The sequence below is a fragment of the Cuculus canorus genome, chromosome 2, assembly GCF_017976375.1.
Source record: "Cuculus canorus isolate bCucCan1 chromosome 2, bCucCan1.pri, whole genome shotgun sequence".
Classification (NCBI taxonomy): domain Eukaryota; kingdom Metazoa; phylum Chordata; class Aves; order Cuculiformes; family Cuculidae; genus Cuculus; species Cuculus canorus.
Window position 1 is genome coordinate 4,295,772 of NC_071402.1, and position 15,037 is coordinate 4,310,808.

Here is a 15,037-nt window from a genome sequence, read left to right on the forward strand (position 1 = left end):
CAGCAGTGATATTAACACAGTTTCTTCTGTGAGAGTGCTGCTTCAGTTGTAAGAACGGTAAAGAGCTCTGGACAAAGGCAATTGGTTTATTATATCAGGATGATGTTATCTAGCTGGGTCGCTGGAGGACTGGCTAATCTAGTCTCAAGGAAAATGTCTAAATGGACTCCGTGTCTCAATAAAGTTAGTTTTTTAATGTGTTGGATAAGGGGATTACTGACACTGTGGGATCTTGGAAACATCTATCCAAAATGCAAGAAGAGGAATTGAACTATCTGCAAAAGATTTTAGATGGGAACAAACAACATTATATCCTTGACGGTTACTGGGAAGGCTTGTAGGTTTAAGTAGAAGCAGACATAAAAATTGAAACTCTGGAAACTCTGTAGAATCTCTTCTACCAGATGTTAATTTGAATGAAATCAAGGTGGATAATGTTGGAGGTACGTTTGCTTAACCTGTAAACAACCTGTCAACAACCTGTCTTATTGTTTGGCTGGATTTCAGTGCACATCAGGGTGGAAAGAGACTTATCTTACAGAAGACTTTCTTCTCCTGGCAGCTGGAAAGCAAATTTGACACCCCTAGACAGACCAAAACGAGAACAGAACAGCTTTACCCAAGTGTAGCCCTCCAAGCTGAGTCTAGAAATTTATTGTGACATAAACAACGATTTAATCAGGAAGACAGTGGTGTAGAGAAGGTGGTTGTATTTAAGGAGGGCTTTTCACTGAGAAGGAAGAATCTGGATCATCCAGATGGATAAGTCGGTCTGAAAGAAGAGATAAATTTTCCATGTTTTGTTGAATGGTTTCAAATAGAATGGAAAAATAGCAAAATTTTCTCTATAGTCCTATTAAATGTCCATGCATTTATTTCTTTGTCTTTCTCCTCTTTTAGCTACGAGCTAGGAAGATGAAGTGCTACCTTCTCTCTGTCGCGTTAGCTGTTCTGCTGTTCATTGTCATAATCATCGCGGTCTCTGTCAAGCACTGATCTGGCTACGGTTTCCACAGGTAAAATCCTTTAAATAAGTCTTTTCTCATGCTCTGAAAGATGATTGGGAGACTGCTTAGGAAGCTGGTAATGGTAAGAAAAATGTAGCATAGCTTGCATATTCAGGTCTGGCCTATGACAATAATTTCCTTTAAGAGGTATTTGAGCTCAGAAATAGTGTTCTTAGGGGATCATTAAATGTCAGCCAAGGTAGTATTCAAACAAAACAAGCTTTTTCTCTGCTGTTTGTGTTGTATTTGATTTTATATGGATCTCATAACAATGTTAATTAAGAAATCCTAAATCCAGGTGTATTAGAGATGCAGAAGTGGTGCTAAAGACCCCAGACTGAAGCAAAGTTGGGGTCAATTCATCAAACCACAAATGTGATGAGATGCTCCAAAGTCCACTTACCTGTTAAGTTGTTCCAAAGAGACCTTGGAGACAAGATCTTCTGAGAAGCAGGAAGACAAAAAAACTAGAGAATGTGTTATGGACAAAAATAAAAATGAGTGTCTGGTGATCTTTGCTCTGGATCGACCCCTAAAAGCAGTATTGTTCTGTAGTAGGAAGACTGGGCTGTAACCTTCTCAAGACAGGTGAGACATCAAAGCCACTTCATCCCACTTGTGAAGTTCAAGCTATAATATGTTTTATTTGTTAAAAATATGCTTAAATATAAAGTATAGGACAAAAAAACATTTTTCTTTTTTTTTTTTTGTTTTTCAATTCATTACCTGAAGAGAAAGACTTGGAAGTTATTTCTGATATCTCTCTCTGATACAAAGCATTTCTGGAAGTCTGCTTCTTTAGAAGGTCAATAAGCCATTATTCAAGGAGGGGGTACCAGGTTTACAGAATTTCTGATGTCCAAAGGGCTCTGGTATTCCAAGTCTGTGTGCCTTCTGCCACAGCAGGGCTCTGGACTAGTAAAGCCAGAATGCAAGAGCATCAGTGGAACTTTTCTATCAGACATATAGGAGCCCTGAAGCAAAAGCAATGCAGCTTTGGGACAACTTTTGGTTTAGAGACCTCTCATGTCCCACAGAGACTTGCATGAAGTATATGTGATATAACTGCTGTACTTTGTAGATAGCACGTTATACTGAAGCTCACTGAGACCTTTGACAATAATTTCAGCAGAGATTTCTTAGCCTGTGCTATCCTCTGGAACTACCCTAGAGAAAGCACAAAGGTTTGGTAGGTTTTGTTTATTGTTTTGTTCCTCAAAATTCAGTGTTACTTGACAATGCTGTATTTCTACCTGAGGATGAAGTCATTGCCCTCTAATGTGCCTTCTTTCTGTATCGTGCTCTGAATTGAAACTAGAAGGGATTGGTTCAAAACAATCACAGAAAGACCGTTCTTCACACAAGCTGTACTTAAGCTTTGGAACTCCTTCTGGCATGTTATTGTGGATGCCAAAAGTTGTGTACAAGAAGGATTGTACAAATACAGGAAAGAAAAAAAATCTCTTGACAGATGTCAAGCACCATCTTACTGATTTTGGATACAGATGATCATAAGCTCTACTTTATTGCTAGGAAAAGAGCTGTAAGTCATAGAATCATAGAATGGTTGTTTATACTTGCATGCTTAATTAGGTGTTTGGCTAGCACTGAAGTGAGGATTATATCAGTGAGATGGACCTTTAGACTGACTGAATGTGGATTTCTTGTGGCATATATATGTGTGTTTAGAGTGATAGATAAATATAAATTATATATATATATTTATCCCTCTTTTAGGTAACAGACTCTTCTTCTGGGTGCAGATAGTAAGCTGTCCCGCTGATTGAAATCTAGAGCAACTACAATAATTTTAGTTGCATTACTCTGGTTTTACTCTGCATTACTCGGATCTGAAATTGTGGTCTATCATGATAAACTATAATATAATGAAATTTCTTTTATATTTAGTTAAATATTCCTGTCTACTAGAAATCACAAATCTTATCAACAATTGACTAGATCTAGACACACTTTAAATCCCTTAAGTGGAGAAACTCAGAGAACCTAAATATTCCTACAATAAAAGTCCATTGGAAAACTAGAGTTAATCTTCTGTTAAGAGATCTATGTCTTAAGGGAAGTGAACCTAGAGATGCTAATGAGAGCCCTAGGAAAAATATAATGCTCTACTTTTCATCATCATGTGAAACTAACTATTAAGCTTTTAAAACATGAGTTACTCTCCAGGAGTAAAAATGTAGGCAAAGCCTGCATTGAGTTGTGTTAGAACAAGTATGCATTCTGATCATTATAAACTCTTCTTAATCTAGGTTGACCTCAAATTGTGTGGAGCAGATTTCACACATATTTTAAAGATATCTGAAACACAACGTTTGCAGAATTTGCATGTGAATATTTTTTTTCTATTCTGAATTGAAGCACAAATGGATTTTAAAATATCAGTGGATTTAAAGTTTCAACTACCTCAACAAACTGTTTCATATAACACTGTCTCACATACTTCAGGGAGATGAAGAACAGCTGGATTTAATGTATAAGAGCTCTACATGACTATTCTGAGAAAATAAAGGGAAAAAAAGCAATTTTGGGGAACTAGTTATAAAATACTGTTTGGCACAAGTCACATAACTGGGTAAAATGCAAAGTTTAGTAATAGATGCCCAGAACTTCTATTTAATATGTCATCAAAGAGTTTGTTCTGTCCTGGATCTGTAAGTGGCCAAAAGAAACAGCACCAGCCACCCTGCTGAAGTAGTTTAAGTCCCATTTTCATGATATTCAAAGTAGCCTTCTTTAACTTTCACATGTGCAGTCAGGATAGAAGTCTAATGGTCACTAATTAGTGAGTTAAAGGAAAGAAACGATGCCATTAGTTTCTATGACCACTGATGATCATTTGGATCATGTACATATGAAGTTTCTTCTTTTTATTTTATTGTTCTTATTTCTACTTTTGCAATAATGATACTGAATCAACGGTTCTTTTCAAAAGAACAAAAAAACCCACTTTTTTCACCACCACCACAAATCAGACATGACTTTGTCAGACAAGCCCATTCCTTCCATAGGAAAGATCAGTTTATGAATCTTGAAAAGTAAAAGTACTTTTTCCCGTGAGTTTCTCAAGCAGTGGTGGCATCATTGTCTGCTGGCTTAGTGCGTGCAGAGAGACCAGCTGTTCAGGAGAGCTCTGAGCCCTGACTTCTGTCTGTCGAAGCCCCTGCTGTAACTATGTCACTGTTCCCTTGGGGCAGATTTGTCTAGCAGAGACAGAGAAGAGCATCTACAGAGGACACGGAGAAACTCCTGGGGACTTATGTCTGTGTGTTTCTTTGCTGACACCTCAGGAAAATAGCCCAGGAACTTTTGGGTCACATTGCTTATATTGTAGTAACACTGCAGCTGCTGTTTTTGCTGTTGTGGTACAACATTAGAAACCTTTTAAAAGGACAGTATCACAGCAGCAGTCTGAAAAAAAGGCCCTCTGTTAACAATGTCTTTGTATAGTGTCAAGATTTCTTAGCCTAGATGGACCTTCTGCGTCCTCCTTTTGACTCACTTGGATGAGTGCACAATTACACAAAGTGGCAATCAAAACTGTTGGGATCCTAATTCTTAAGGATTCTTTAGAGGGAAAAAGAAGGTGATAAACTTTGAGGAAGGTACTACATGTACTTAATGGTTGGAAAACACACTTTCCAACAACATTTTAATGATTTTGATTTATTTAGCCAAAAAAAAGAGAGATTGAAAGACTTCTCTGTGCCCTTTTCTTGGAACAAGTCATTGCAGCAGAAGGTGCCTCCTGTGCTTACAGGACACACCAGTCAGAAAAAAGGTTACTGGACTGAGTACATGGACTTTGTTATATAGGTTCCTTAAATCCTATGGACTTAATATTCTTTTCAGTCTTAACATCTGTCAGTGAATAAAAAGGTGAGAGCTCATAAGAATAAAATAGTGGTTCCTTTCTTGGTAGCTGATGCAATGTTTGACAATGATACTCAGCTATGGAAGAGCAGAACAACAGGCATGTGTACAAGTGAGCATTCAACAAAATATTTGTCCAGCCTTCAGTGACTTGAAGCTCAAAGGCTCTTCTGATCCAGGAAGTAGTTATTTAGCCTTTAACAGCCATTAATGCATTCCTTTCTTGTTAATTTGACCAGCTGTATTTAGTACCATCCCAAACTTTTAAAATGTGAAATATCCTGAGCAAGAAGTTCTACTCTAATTACAATCAAAATGTAATCTCTAAGGCCTGGACATGTTCCTATGCAACCTGCTCGAGGTGAACTTGTTTTTCAGGGAAGTTGAACTAGATGATCACCACAGATTCCTTCTAAAACAAATCATTCTGTGATTCAGTGATTCTGTGAAAGTACAGCTAAATATCCCCAGAGCAGGGCCATAGTCCATGTGGAAATGCAATAATCAGGCTCCAGGTATCTTGTCTGCTGGACATGCAACTCTCTTATTTTGAATTTAAATTGAATTAATTATTATAGAAAACTAGAAAATATTATTTTAATTTGTATTATTTTTCCCCTCCCTTGCAATCCTATCTTTCCTTTTGTAACTCATTCATGGGCTTATTATGTGGTTAACTGTTTTTTGTAAACTGATTAACAAGGATGATGTTCAGACTACTGATTTTATACAGTCCGTCTTTGGTGTTTGTTTTTGGACCTTAAGGTTTTTTGGGTTCAGTTTGGTTTGTTGTGGTTTTTTTTGTACCTCATGCACCACAGTCTCCCTGTGTTCTGTACCTCTGATCCCTTGTAATGCAGTAGGAATCAAAAAACCTGCACTTGTAGCCACTGTTTGTATTTGGAGGAGCAGAGGAATGCTCCTCCATGTAATCTGGCTTAGGGGAGTAAAGTGCATCTTCATCTTAGATTTTTAAATCGCAGAGTTTGAAACCAGGACAGCAGAATATCTTTCTCCAAAACGGCTATGTCAGCCTTAGCCCCTTCTGATGTCATTAATGCTTCACCTTTCCCTCATAGCATCAGACATCCAGGTAGGGCATAAAGTACCATGTGGAAACAAGAGGAAGTTCTTCCAAGGCCGGGCACATCAATAACTTACCAACAAATGCAATCAGAGCCCCAATTTGTTGGGGTCATAAGGGCTGTAGGTGGCAGAAGGGGAGATATTGACAAATGGCATTGTGATACTTGGCATTTACAGTTTTGTTGTTCTTTCCCAATAGAGAAGTCTGAGCACCTTCTTCTGACACTTGCGAGAGAAATTCTGGCATTTGCCCAGTGCATCTCTTGCCTGGCAATGTCAGGCTTTAAGAGCACAGCAGTTCCTACTCATGTTGAAGAAAACAATAATTAAACCTAATGAACATTGTAAATAAGGGCAAAACATAAACAGGTTTGTTTCATGGTATTACTTTTGCCTTTTAAATTGATATGATAGGGCTGACTTTACTTGGTTTCTCTGTTTTTTACCAAGCGTTTATATATATGGCTTAATAACTGTGTGGCTCCATTTTCAAGCTTGTTTCAGTCTCTCAAGCCCTGTAAGGGTCATAATAGTTTTGACAGCTGTCATTCAAATTCTAAAATATTACACTCCTCTACCCTGGCTGTGGCATTGCTACCATGTTTGTTCTGCAACACAAGCAGGAATCAATAACTCTACTATATATATATTATTTTTTTACCCTCTTTCCTAGTAGTTTGAAAAGGTCCTGACTTTTATAGTCAAGTGTCAATTATTGTCATTAGAATTCTTGTCTTTTAGTCTATAATTAATTTCTTGGATCCTGGCATCATTGGTCAATTTTTATTCTGGCAAGAAGAATGAGGTACATCCTGATTCTGCAGTAACTTTTATGTTTCAAATCTGAACAAGTCAAAAGTGAGATCTGTATTTTCACTGATTAATATATAATGGACCTCGTTTTAAGATTTGGCCCAATTTCTCAAATTAAGCTGACATTTATATTCCTGAAGATTTTTCTGATTCCAATGGCCTTGTCCACACTTGTCTTAGCTAAATTATTTCCCTGACAGCCAGTTAAAATCTAAGATACAAGTTAAGTAGAAGATATGAATGATTGCCAGTAGAAAATGAAATTCTAAGACCTGAGAGTCTTCATTCTGCAAAAAGATCCTTCAAAGTAACAAGGCAAGAAAGGCAGAAGTGCCAGTAAAAAGTTAGGTAAATTATAAGAAGCTCTCTGAGTTTTCTTCAATTATACACAGCTCCTCCAAAACCCTCAAGCAGATGAATATCTTGATGGGACATCACATGGTCCAGTTACTGTGGTTGAATGCATTTAAGGCTGACCTTGATTGTTGTCCATCTGCATGCTATTTGGTCTCTACTAGTATCACAAAATGCCAAGTCATTAATTCTACTGTGAAAGAGAGCTAAGGGAGAATGTATTATGTTACCTTTGCCTTAGTTTGGAAGTCCACATGTAGCCAGTTCTGAGGCTCAATTAACACTTAGCAACTTGAATTCATTGATTTGAATCCAAAGTCAGCAGGACTCCTGAGCAGCCAGCATCTTTCTTCAGATGCTGGGGACAGGACTAGGGGGAATGGCCTCGAGCTCTGCCAGGGGAGGTTCAGGCTGGACATCAGGTAAAAAAAAATCACTGAAAGGGTCTTTGGGCACTGGAACAGGCTGCCCAGGGAGGTGGTCAAGTCACCTTCCCTGGTGTTTAAGGTTCGGGTGGAGGAGGTGCTGAGGGGCATGGTTTAGGGAGTGTTAGGAATGGTTGGACTCGATGATCCAGTGAGTCCCTTCCAACCTGGTGATTCTATGATTCATCCCCTCTCAGGTTTCTACAGTGTTTCTTTGCAATGGGTAGGTGAGTACTCCCACTGAGTGGCTCTGCACAGTGCTGACCCTTCAAATCGAGGGCAAGTCTTTGATCTGAGCTTCCCAAAGCAGTCTGCAAGCATTAATTGGTTATGCTTTGGAATGCCATTAAGCTTTAGCCGTGGTGACACACCTCTAAGGACCTGACAGAAGAGCCTTTTCTTCAGTGCATTCAGTTAGAACTGCTAGAAACAAGACAAAATTGGCCATAGTGATTCAGAACAATGGGCTCTCTGGCCTTATATACTGTGTCATTCACAGGTACTTAAGGAAAGACCATGTCAAAAGAAGACTAAATATCAGCTAGAATCATGGTCAGCACCAGTCAACACCTTTAATGACCTAAATATGGCTTCAGTAGCCTAAAATTTAGGTTCAGAATTGGAAAAGTTTGTCATAGCATATGTGTGAAATCTTTGAATGACTCAGTGGCAACTGTCCTCTTCCCTATGGACAAGTGTCAGAACAGCAGCTTTGTTTGCTCAGGAGCAGTGATCTCTGCTGGAAGGAGCAGTTGGTGTTTGCACTACAACGAATGGCTCAGAAGGGCTCTTTGAGGCATAAATCAGCAGCTCTTGGGAGAAGGGAATTTTAGGCTCTTTGTAAGAGTGACACAGATTTATAAACTGCTCTCTTGTCACTCCACCTGATATTTTTAGTTGGCAGTGCTTGAATTAACTGTCTTTTTAAGCCCCCCAAATCAGTAAGATCTTGGTGTTGTGACAGGGACAAGAACAGAGAAGGGCAATCCAGGGTACAGGTTTGTTCATCCTGAGGCTCCTCGGCTCTGAAGTGAGAGGACTTTCAACGAAGTCAGTTTGAGGGAGATGTATAGTTCTTTTTGATAAGGTAAAAATTGTCTATACTTCTCCGAAGGGCAATTCCTTTTGACCTGGGGATGATGAGGAGATGGGCAAGGTTGCTGTTGCTGTGTGTGGACCTTGATGTGTGGGGCACTAGGAGGCCTTCAGTGTCCAATTCTGTGCTAACATACATATATTGATTCAACAATGATCTGTATGTTTCATTACCATTTTGATCTCAAATAGTTCTATGAAGATTTTAAAGCTTTAAAGCTGTATGCAAAAGAGAAAGTTTGCAAAAGAGGTCTCTGATGATGGCAAACAATAGAGACATCTTCACTTTCACTACTCATATTAAAGTGCTGCTATTGTTCTTTATCTTTTCAATGTTAGCAAACTTGTTTTTCTACTGAAACAACACAGCTACTATAATTATGGCAATGTTATATCTCCAAAACCAGTGACAAAGACAGGATTTATAAGTTGCTTTTCCCCTTCTGTGGGCATGGACGTGGTAGCATTGTATAGAACCTCTGAGGACATCAGATTTTGATTCATTTAGGTACTCTACCTATCTGTGTTCTTGAGACATAATTAGCTTCTAAGACAGGGAGTCTGACGGGTTTTCTTGGGAATAAAGCAGCATACAGTTAATCAGTGCCATTTTCCAAGTTGCTGGATATAATTCTCATAAGTATATAAGCTGCTTGAAAGTGTCACATGATTATTAGCCTCAGTGGTGGTGTCAAGATAGATTCTCGATCAGTGTTCTCTGGAGGAAAACCTAAAAACCAGCATAGTTCTTTGGTACAGTGTATTACAGAAGAAATGTTTTGGCAGTTTCACCAGAGAAACTAGCATCCTAGCAAGAAAGAATCTTAAAAGAGTAGTATATTTGTGTTCATCATTGTTCATGAAGAAAGATGTGCTTAAGGAATCACAAGATCATGAAATAGTTTTGTTAGAAGGGACCTTAAAGATCACCCAGTTCCAAGCCGCCTGCCATGGGCAGGGAACCTTCCATTGCATCAGGTTGCTTAAAGCCTCATCCAACCTGGCCTTGAAGACCTCCAGGGACAGAGCAGCCACAACTTCTCTGGGCAACCGCTTCCAGTGCTTCATCTCTACTCGAGGGGACAGTGTGTTTGGTGTCAGCGTGCTAGTTGTACCTCTCAGAGGGGTCACATGCAGTGATGTAAAAGGGAAGATTGCTCTGTCTGTTCAGTGCCAATAATTCAGTTTCTGTCTTGGGGTATTGCAACCTAAACAACCTGATATTCAACAGGTTATTTAGCATTGGTTAACGTTCGTTAGTATAGGAAAATCATTGTAAGTAACAAAATTCACTCACCGAAGTGCTGAGCTTTATCCCAGCACCCTCTGCTGAAGCCTTGGTGGTGGTCAATCTAGTTGGAAGACAGCCTCATCCCATGATGTGCTGGAGCTTGTTGTGTTCTCTTTTGCAGCCAAGTTACTTTCTCCAAGAAATTGTAATGATCTGGGAAGTATTCTTTAAACCTGAAAGTGACAACAGACAAAGGATAGAGGACATATTCAAGGCTGTTTCTGTGGCCTCTTTTTCTTCCTAGGCTTTCATTAACTTGAAAAAAAAAAAAAAACAAACCTGAAAATTCCACACAAATTCAGACCTGAATGTCTTTATTAGTTACCCACCTCCTTGGTTATATATTAGAAATATCCACATTTTTGTAATGTATAGTGTGTTCAATATATAAATAATAAATTCCTAATTGCCTTTATTTCTCTGATGTGAGATTCTCAAACCGTCTTTAAAAAGAGAATTATAATTCCATTGTAGTCAGTGAATTTTCTGAAATATCCTATGTAGTTTCATTAGGCTTTAATGGGAGTTGGAATCTGCTTCACAACAACATTTCATTTACTGAATATGTTTCAGCTCTCAACATAAGCTTTTAGATGTATCTGGAAAAGAAGCCTTTTGACTTTATTAGTCATTAAAGAAATAACTTTCTTTATTTCCTAAAAACTGCTAGAGAAGTTGCTTTTTTTACTTCTGCATTTGGTAAGGAAGTTGCTTAAGCTTTGACAGATTATTAATTCCTCAATTAATAGCAGTATTTTAACACCAAAATGAGCTTTTTACATTACAGTGTTGAATGACTTTGCTATATAGTGCATAAACCATTTAATTTCTCTCACAAGTAGGACATCAGGAATTACTGTTTTGAGAGCTTGTACAAAGAGACACTGTATTTACAACTGTGCAACTCAAATGAATCTTATACGAAGGGGAGCAAAGTTTCCTGTTGCTGAGATGATGAACAAGATGGAGTGAAGGTAGATCATTTCAATTTTCACATTACTGTGGTTGATTGAATTACCTCTTGTTAGCTGAACTGTTAAAGCTGTCCATGTACAGCCTGCTGAGAGTGCAGAGTAAAATACATTAGTTTTGATGTCATGTCATCAAAAAAAGCTAAGAATAATATTCCATCCATTTCTGCCTCTCAGCTGACAAGCAGTAACTCATTAAGAAGCAGTGATTTGATCCCTTTATGATTATCTGCCTAGTTTCTAGATTAAAAAAACAAACATATCATCTGTGGAATATTTTGAATGCATCTGCTTTTTCTTCTTAAATTTTGAGAGTTCTAGATTGCTAACAGAAGTAGAGGCAGGTGACATCAATATCTTGAGCATGCCCTGCACAGCTTTGAATTGGAGGGATTTTTGAAATGCCTGCAGAAGAAAGCCTACTCAAATTTAGGGTCTGATGATAACTGTCTGCATTGCGCTTTGCTTGTTGATTGCGCATCTCCAAACTTCTAAAATGCAAACAAGTGCCTTACAAAGTCACAGAATTGTGGAGGTTGGAAGTGGTCAACTCCAGAGGTCAACTGATGCAAGCAGAGTCACCTAGAGCAGGTGCTCAGGGCTGTGTCTGATCAGGTCTTGAGCACCACTGAGAATGGAGACTCCAGAAATTCTCTGAGCAACTTATTGCAGTATTTGACCGTTCTCACAGTGAAAATTAGTTTCTTTCTTATGCAAAAGGGGATTTCCTCTATTTCTGTTTCTGCAAGAATAGGAGTTTTTTATGTCTAGCACTGTGGCTTGTAAAAGAGTTTTCTACATGAGGAGGCATTCTTGTTGGTTACTTTGAACAAAATTGTTCTTAGTTTTACAACTACCATTTGTATGATGTTTACAACATACAATTAAGGATTCCTATTAGATGTTCTGTACAAGGCCAGTATGACCAATATTTATTTACATTTTTTTTTCCAGAACAAAGCATTAAAAAGACTGTAGAGGAGAAATCTAATGCAAGGGAGAAGCTATAAAAGCTGCATTTCAGCTTGTATGAACAAATTTGGGTATTTATTGGCCTAGGAAATTTTCTCATTTGTCACTCAAATATTGCTGCGGGGTGAAAGACGCAAAAACTTCCCGGAATCTCTTTAATTTGTAGCCACTTCTCTTTTATTAAATTATATATTCTAAAGAATATCTTGTTAATGATCAGTATATGGCAAATATATTCTCCAAGCTTATTAGTACAGAAATAATTGTAAGTGGCTGCTATGGTTCATTAAGGCTTATTTATTTTATAGTTCATTAAGGCTAATTTTATAAGTATAAAATATATCTTAATACCCCTTTTTGCCTCTGTTTTTTATGTTTCTCTGCCATCTACTGCTAGCAATATTTTCTGATTTTCTTCTTCAGTCCTAGATAATTTGCCATTGTGTTTACTGTGGACTATTTAGTGATGGCTTTTAATCAAGAGTTTTGCTGGGCAGTAGCAGATACTAATCTTCAGATGCATATTCAGTTACATATGCTTTTTCTGGGTCAAAAAGGCTAGTTAGTATGATCTCCGATCTCTTGTTACAGCACACTGGAAGTCCACCTTGATTTATGGACAGAAATTTCTTTTAATGTATCCATGTGATCAAACATTTCAGTAACTCGACACTGTGAGTGTCTTAAAGCACAGAATATGTTTGATTTACACATAAAAAGTTGTACTGTAGGAATAAAAAGGAAAGTGGGTAGTTTAATTTTTAGTTTGTGCTTTTTATTTTATTTTATTTTTATTGACAGCATAATCATATTAGTAAAATTCTTCAAAATAAGTTCTAGAACTCTTAATGTATAGTACATTTTAAATGTAATCAAAAGCCTATCATGTTAGTTTAACATACAGTTAAACTCACCAGCTGGAGAGCCAATTTTCCAGCCTGGATTTAAGCTATATACCCTTTTGTTGCTGTTTGTAATGAACTGTTATATTATTGGGTTTTCTCCTTGTCTTTTCTCAGTTTCTCACTGAGCCAGAGGGCATGTGGCTTATGCATGGCAAATGTGGGCTCGGTAGGTACTGCACCGACACAAATAGTCAGATTTTTCATCGCTCTTTTCCAGCAGATCAAAAGAGCAATTCTCTGTCTCTGATGCATTCTTACTTTTGATGTGATAAGAAACTAACGAGCAACTTTACCTTAAATCTAATCAAATTATCTCAGAGGAAAACTGATAAACAATTTAGTAAAGAGAACACCCACATCAGCTCAGACATGGGGCAGAGGGAGAAATCTATTGATTTACTTTTCTTATGTTTCTTTCCACTGTCAATGAATACTTAAGTATTTATTAATGAGAAGATCAGAATTGGAGCATACTGCTTGTCATTCCTTTATCTTTGCTATCGAGCGATGGGACTGTGCTTGTTTAATGCCTGTCTTGGCAGTCATTTACACAGTTGAAACAGTAAAGCAACTATGAAACAGATTAAATGATAACCCCCCCGTTATGTCTCATACCCTGGTAGCAATCCTTGGTTCAAATAATTGTTCTGGTTTTAAGGCAAGATCTGGGTTTGAATTCCCATCTAACCATGTAAGACTAATGCCAGTAGAAATACTGAGGAGTAGTAAACTATTTTCCTCCCTTCTTGTGGGATTAAAGGAAACTCAAATGACAATATACATATGCATGTGGACAAGTGCATTGATCCTTTCAAAGTGGGCAGATAAATTGCTGTTCAGGCTTCATTGTCCAAATTGCCACTGGCTCTAAAGGTTCAGAATAATTCGCTTTCATGGAGTTTCATCAATATCAGAATACCTGTCTTAATCTTGAATTTCAGTTTCCCAGAGAAATGAGAGAAGAACACTGGTAGAGTGCCCTGGAAGATGGAATTCTGCTTTCCTGGCTACTGAGGAGCTTTTCTCTACTGTGTCTGTATGCATCAAAGTTTTACCAGAAAAAAAGGATTATATGGACTCACAGTGAGATTTTTCTGTACCCATGGAAGTAAGCTCATTAACTTCCTAGGTGTTTAAACAAAAGCAGCCCTCATGACCACTCATTACAAATAACACAAACAAAAGCAATGGCCATTTCTTTGACTTTTAAAAATGTTTCCAATAAAATAGGAAAGCATTCAGGGATTAATCATAACAATAGAAAGTAATCTTAAAACCCTTTGGTTTTTATTAAGCAACTGAAAAAAAAAAGTATCAAATTTCCAACATATTTCATAGCAAAACCATGCTGTTTTCAACAGAGGTACTGGTGCACATATGAACAGAAAAACACATACACCGTATATACCATATCTACAGTGTATTGTCTTTGAAGCCCACATAGCTAATTTCTCCACAGTAGACCTCAAGGGCTCAATTCATTTGCCTCCAGACAAGAATCTCAAGCCATCTGAGACCTGCCAGATACAAGAGTTCTCTGTGGGCCTAGGAGCTGTGAGATGAGTGACACCCAAGCCCCTCAGGACTAACAACTGGTGGTTCATCCAAGGACTGACAATTTGGTTTGCTTCCTTATAGAGCTGAAAATTGAGATCACGCAAAAGCCCATGTGCTAGCACAGTTCTCTATGAAAAACACTTGTGCATCTTATATGTCTCCAGATCCCTAGTTGGATTTTGCCTTTCTTGCATCTTGCTTCTTCCTAGCCAGAACTTCATTTGTCCTTGCTTCCCATAACAGAGCATTCGTGGGAAGGTAGATGTGAAGGTGCTGATGCCAACAGCAGGCAAAAGTAATGGGGGAAAGGCGGTGGTGCTGGTAGATTAATTCTCATAGTTTTCCTAGCTTTAATTCATGCAGCTTCTTCACATGGCCATCCCTAGAATTCAGTCTTTTCCAGAATCTTTAACACCTCCTGAATTTCCAGGCATCTGAATTTGCCACACTATTTTCTGTCAATAACCCTCTTTCTTGGGAAAGATAGGAAAGAATCTGTCCTAATTTCTAGTAAATAAGAAACATTTGCATAGACAGATGACCTGTCTGAAGTGGTCGAGGAGCAGCTCCAAACTGAGTAGCCACAGGGAATTTCTGTAATGATGTAGGGCATTTGATTTGCTTAGATAGGATAGTAGCAAATTTTAACTACTTATGGTGAGTATAATTT

The 15,037-nt window shown here is 38.0% G+C and overlaps 1 protein-coding gene across 7 annotated transcripts in view; it reads left to right on the top strand.

Annotated features, from left to right (window-relative positions):
* Positions 1-15,037, top strand: part of TSNARE1 (t-SNARE domain containing 1) — a 520,265-nt gene that overhangs the window by 445,840 nt on the left and 59,388 nt on the right. For all 7 annotated transcript variants that reach the window (XM_054057786.1, XM_054057779.1, XM_054057785.1 and 4 more), the window contains one exon: positions 901-1,016. In XM_054057786.1, coding sequence (XP_053913761.1) covers positions 901-996 — 96 coding nt within the window. In that variant the 3' untranslated portion in view covers positions 997-1,016. The remainder of the gene's footprint in view (positions 1-900; positions 1,017-15,037) is intronic.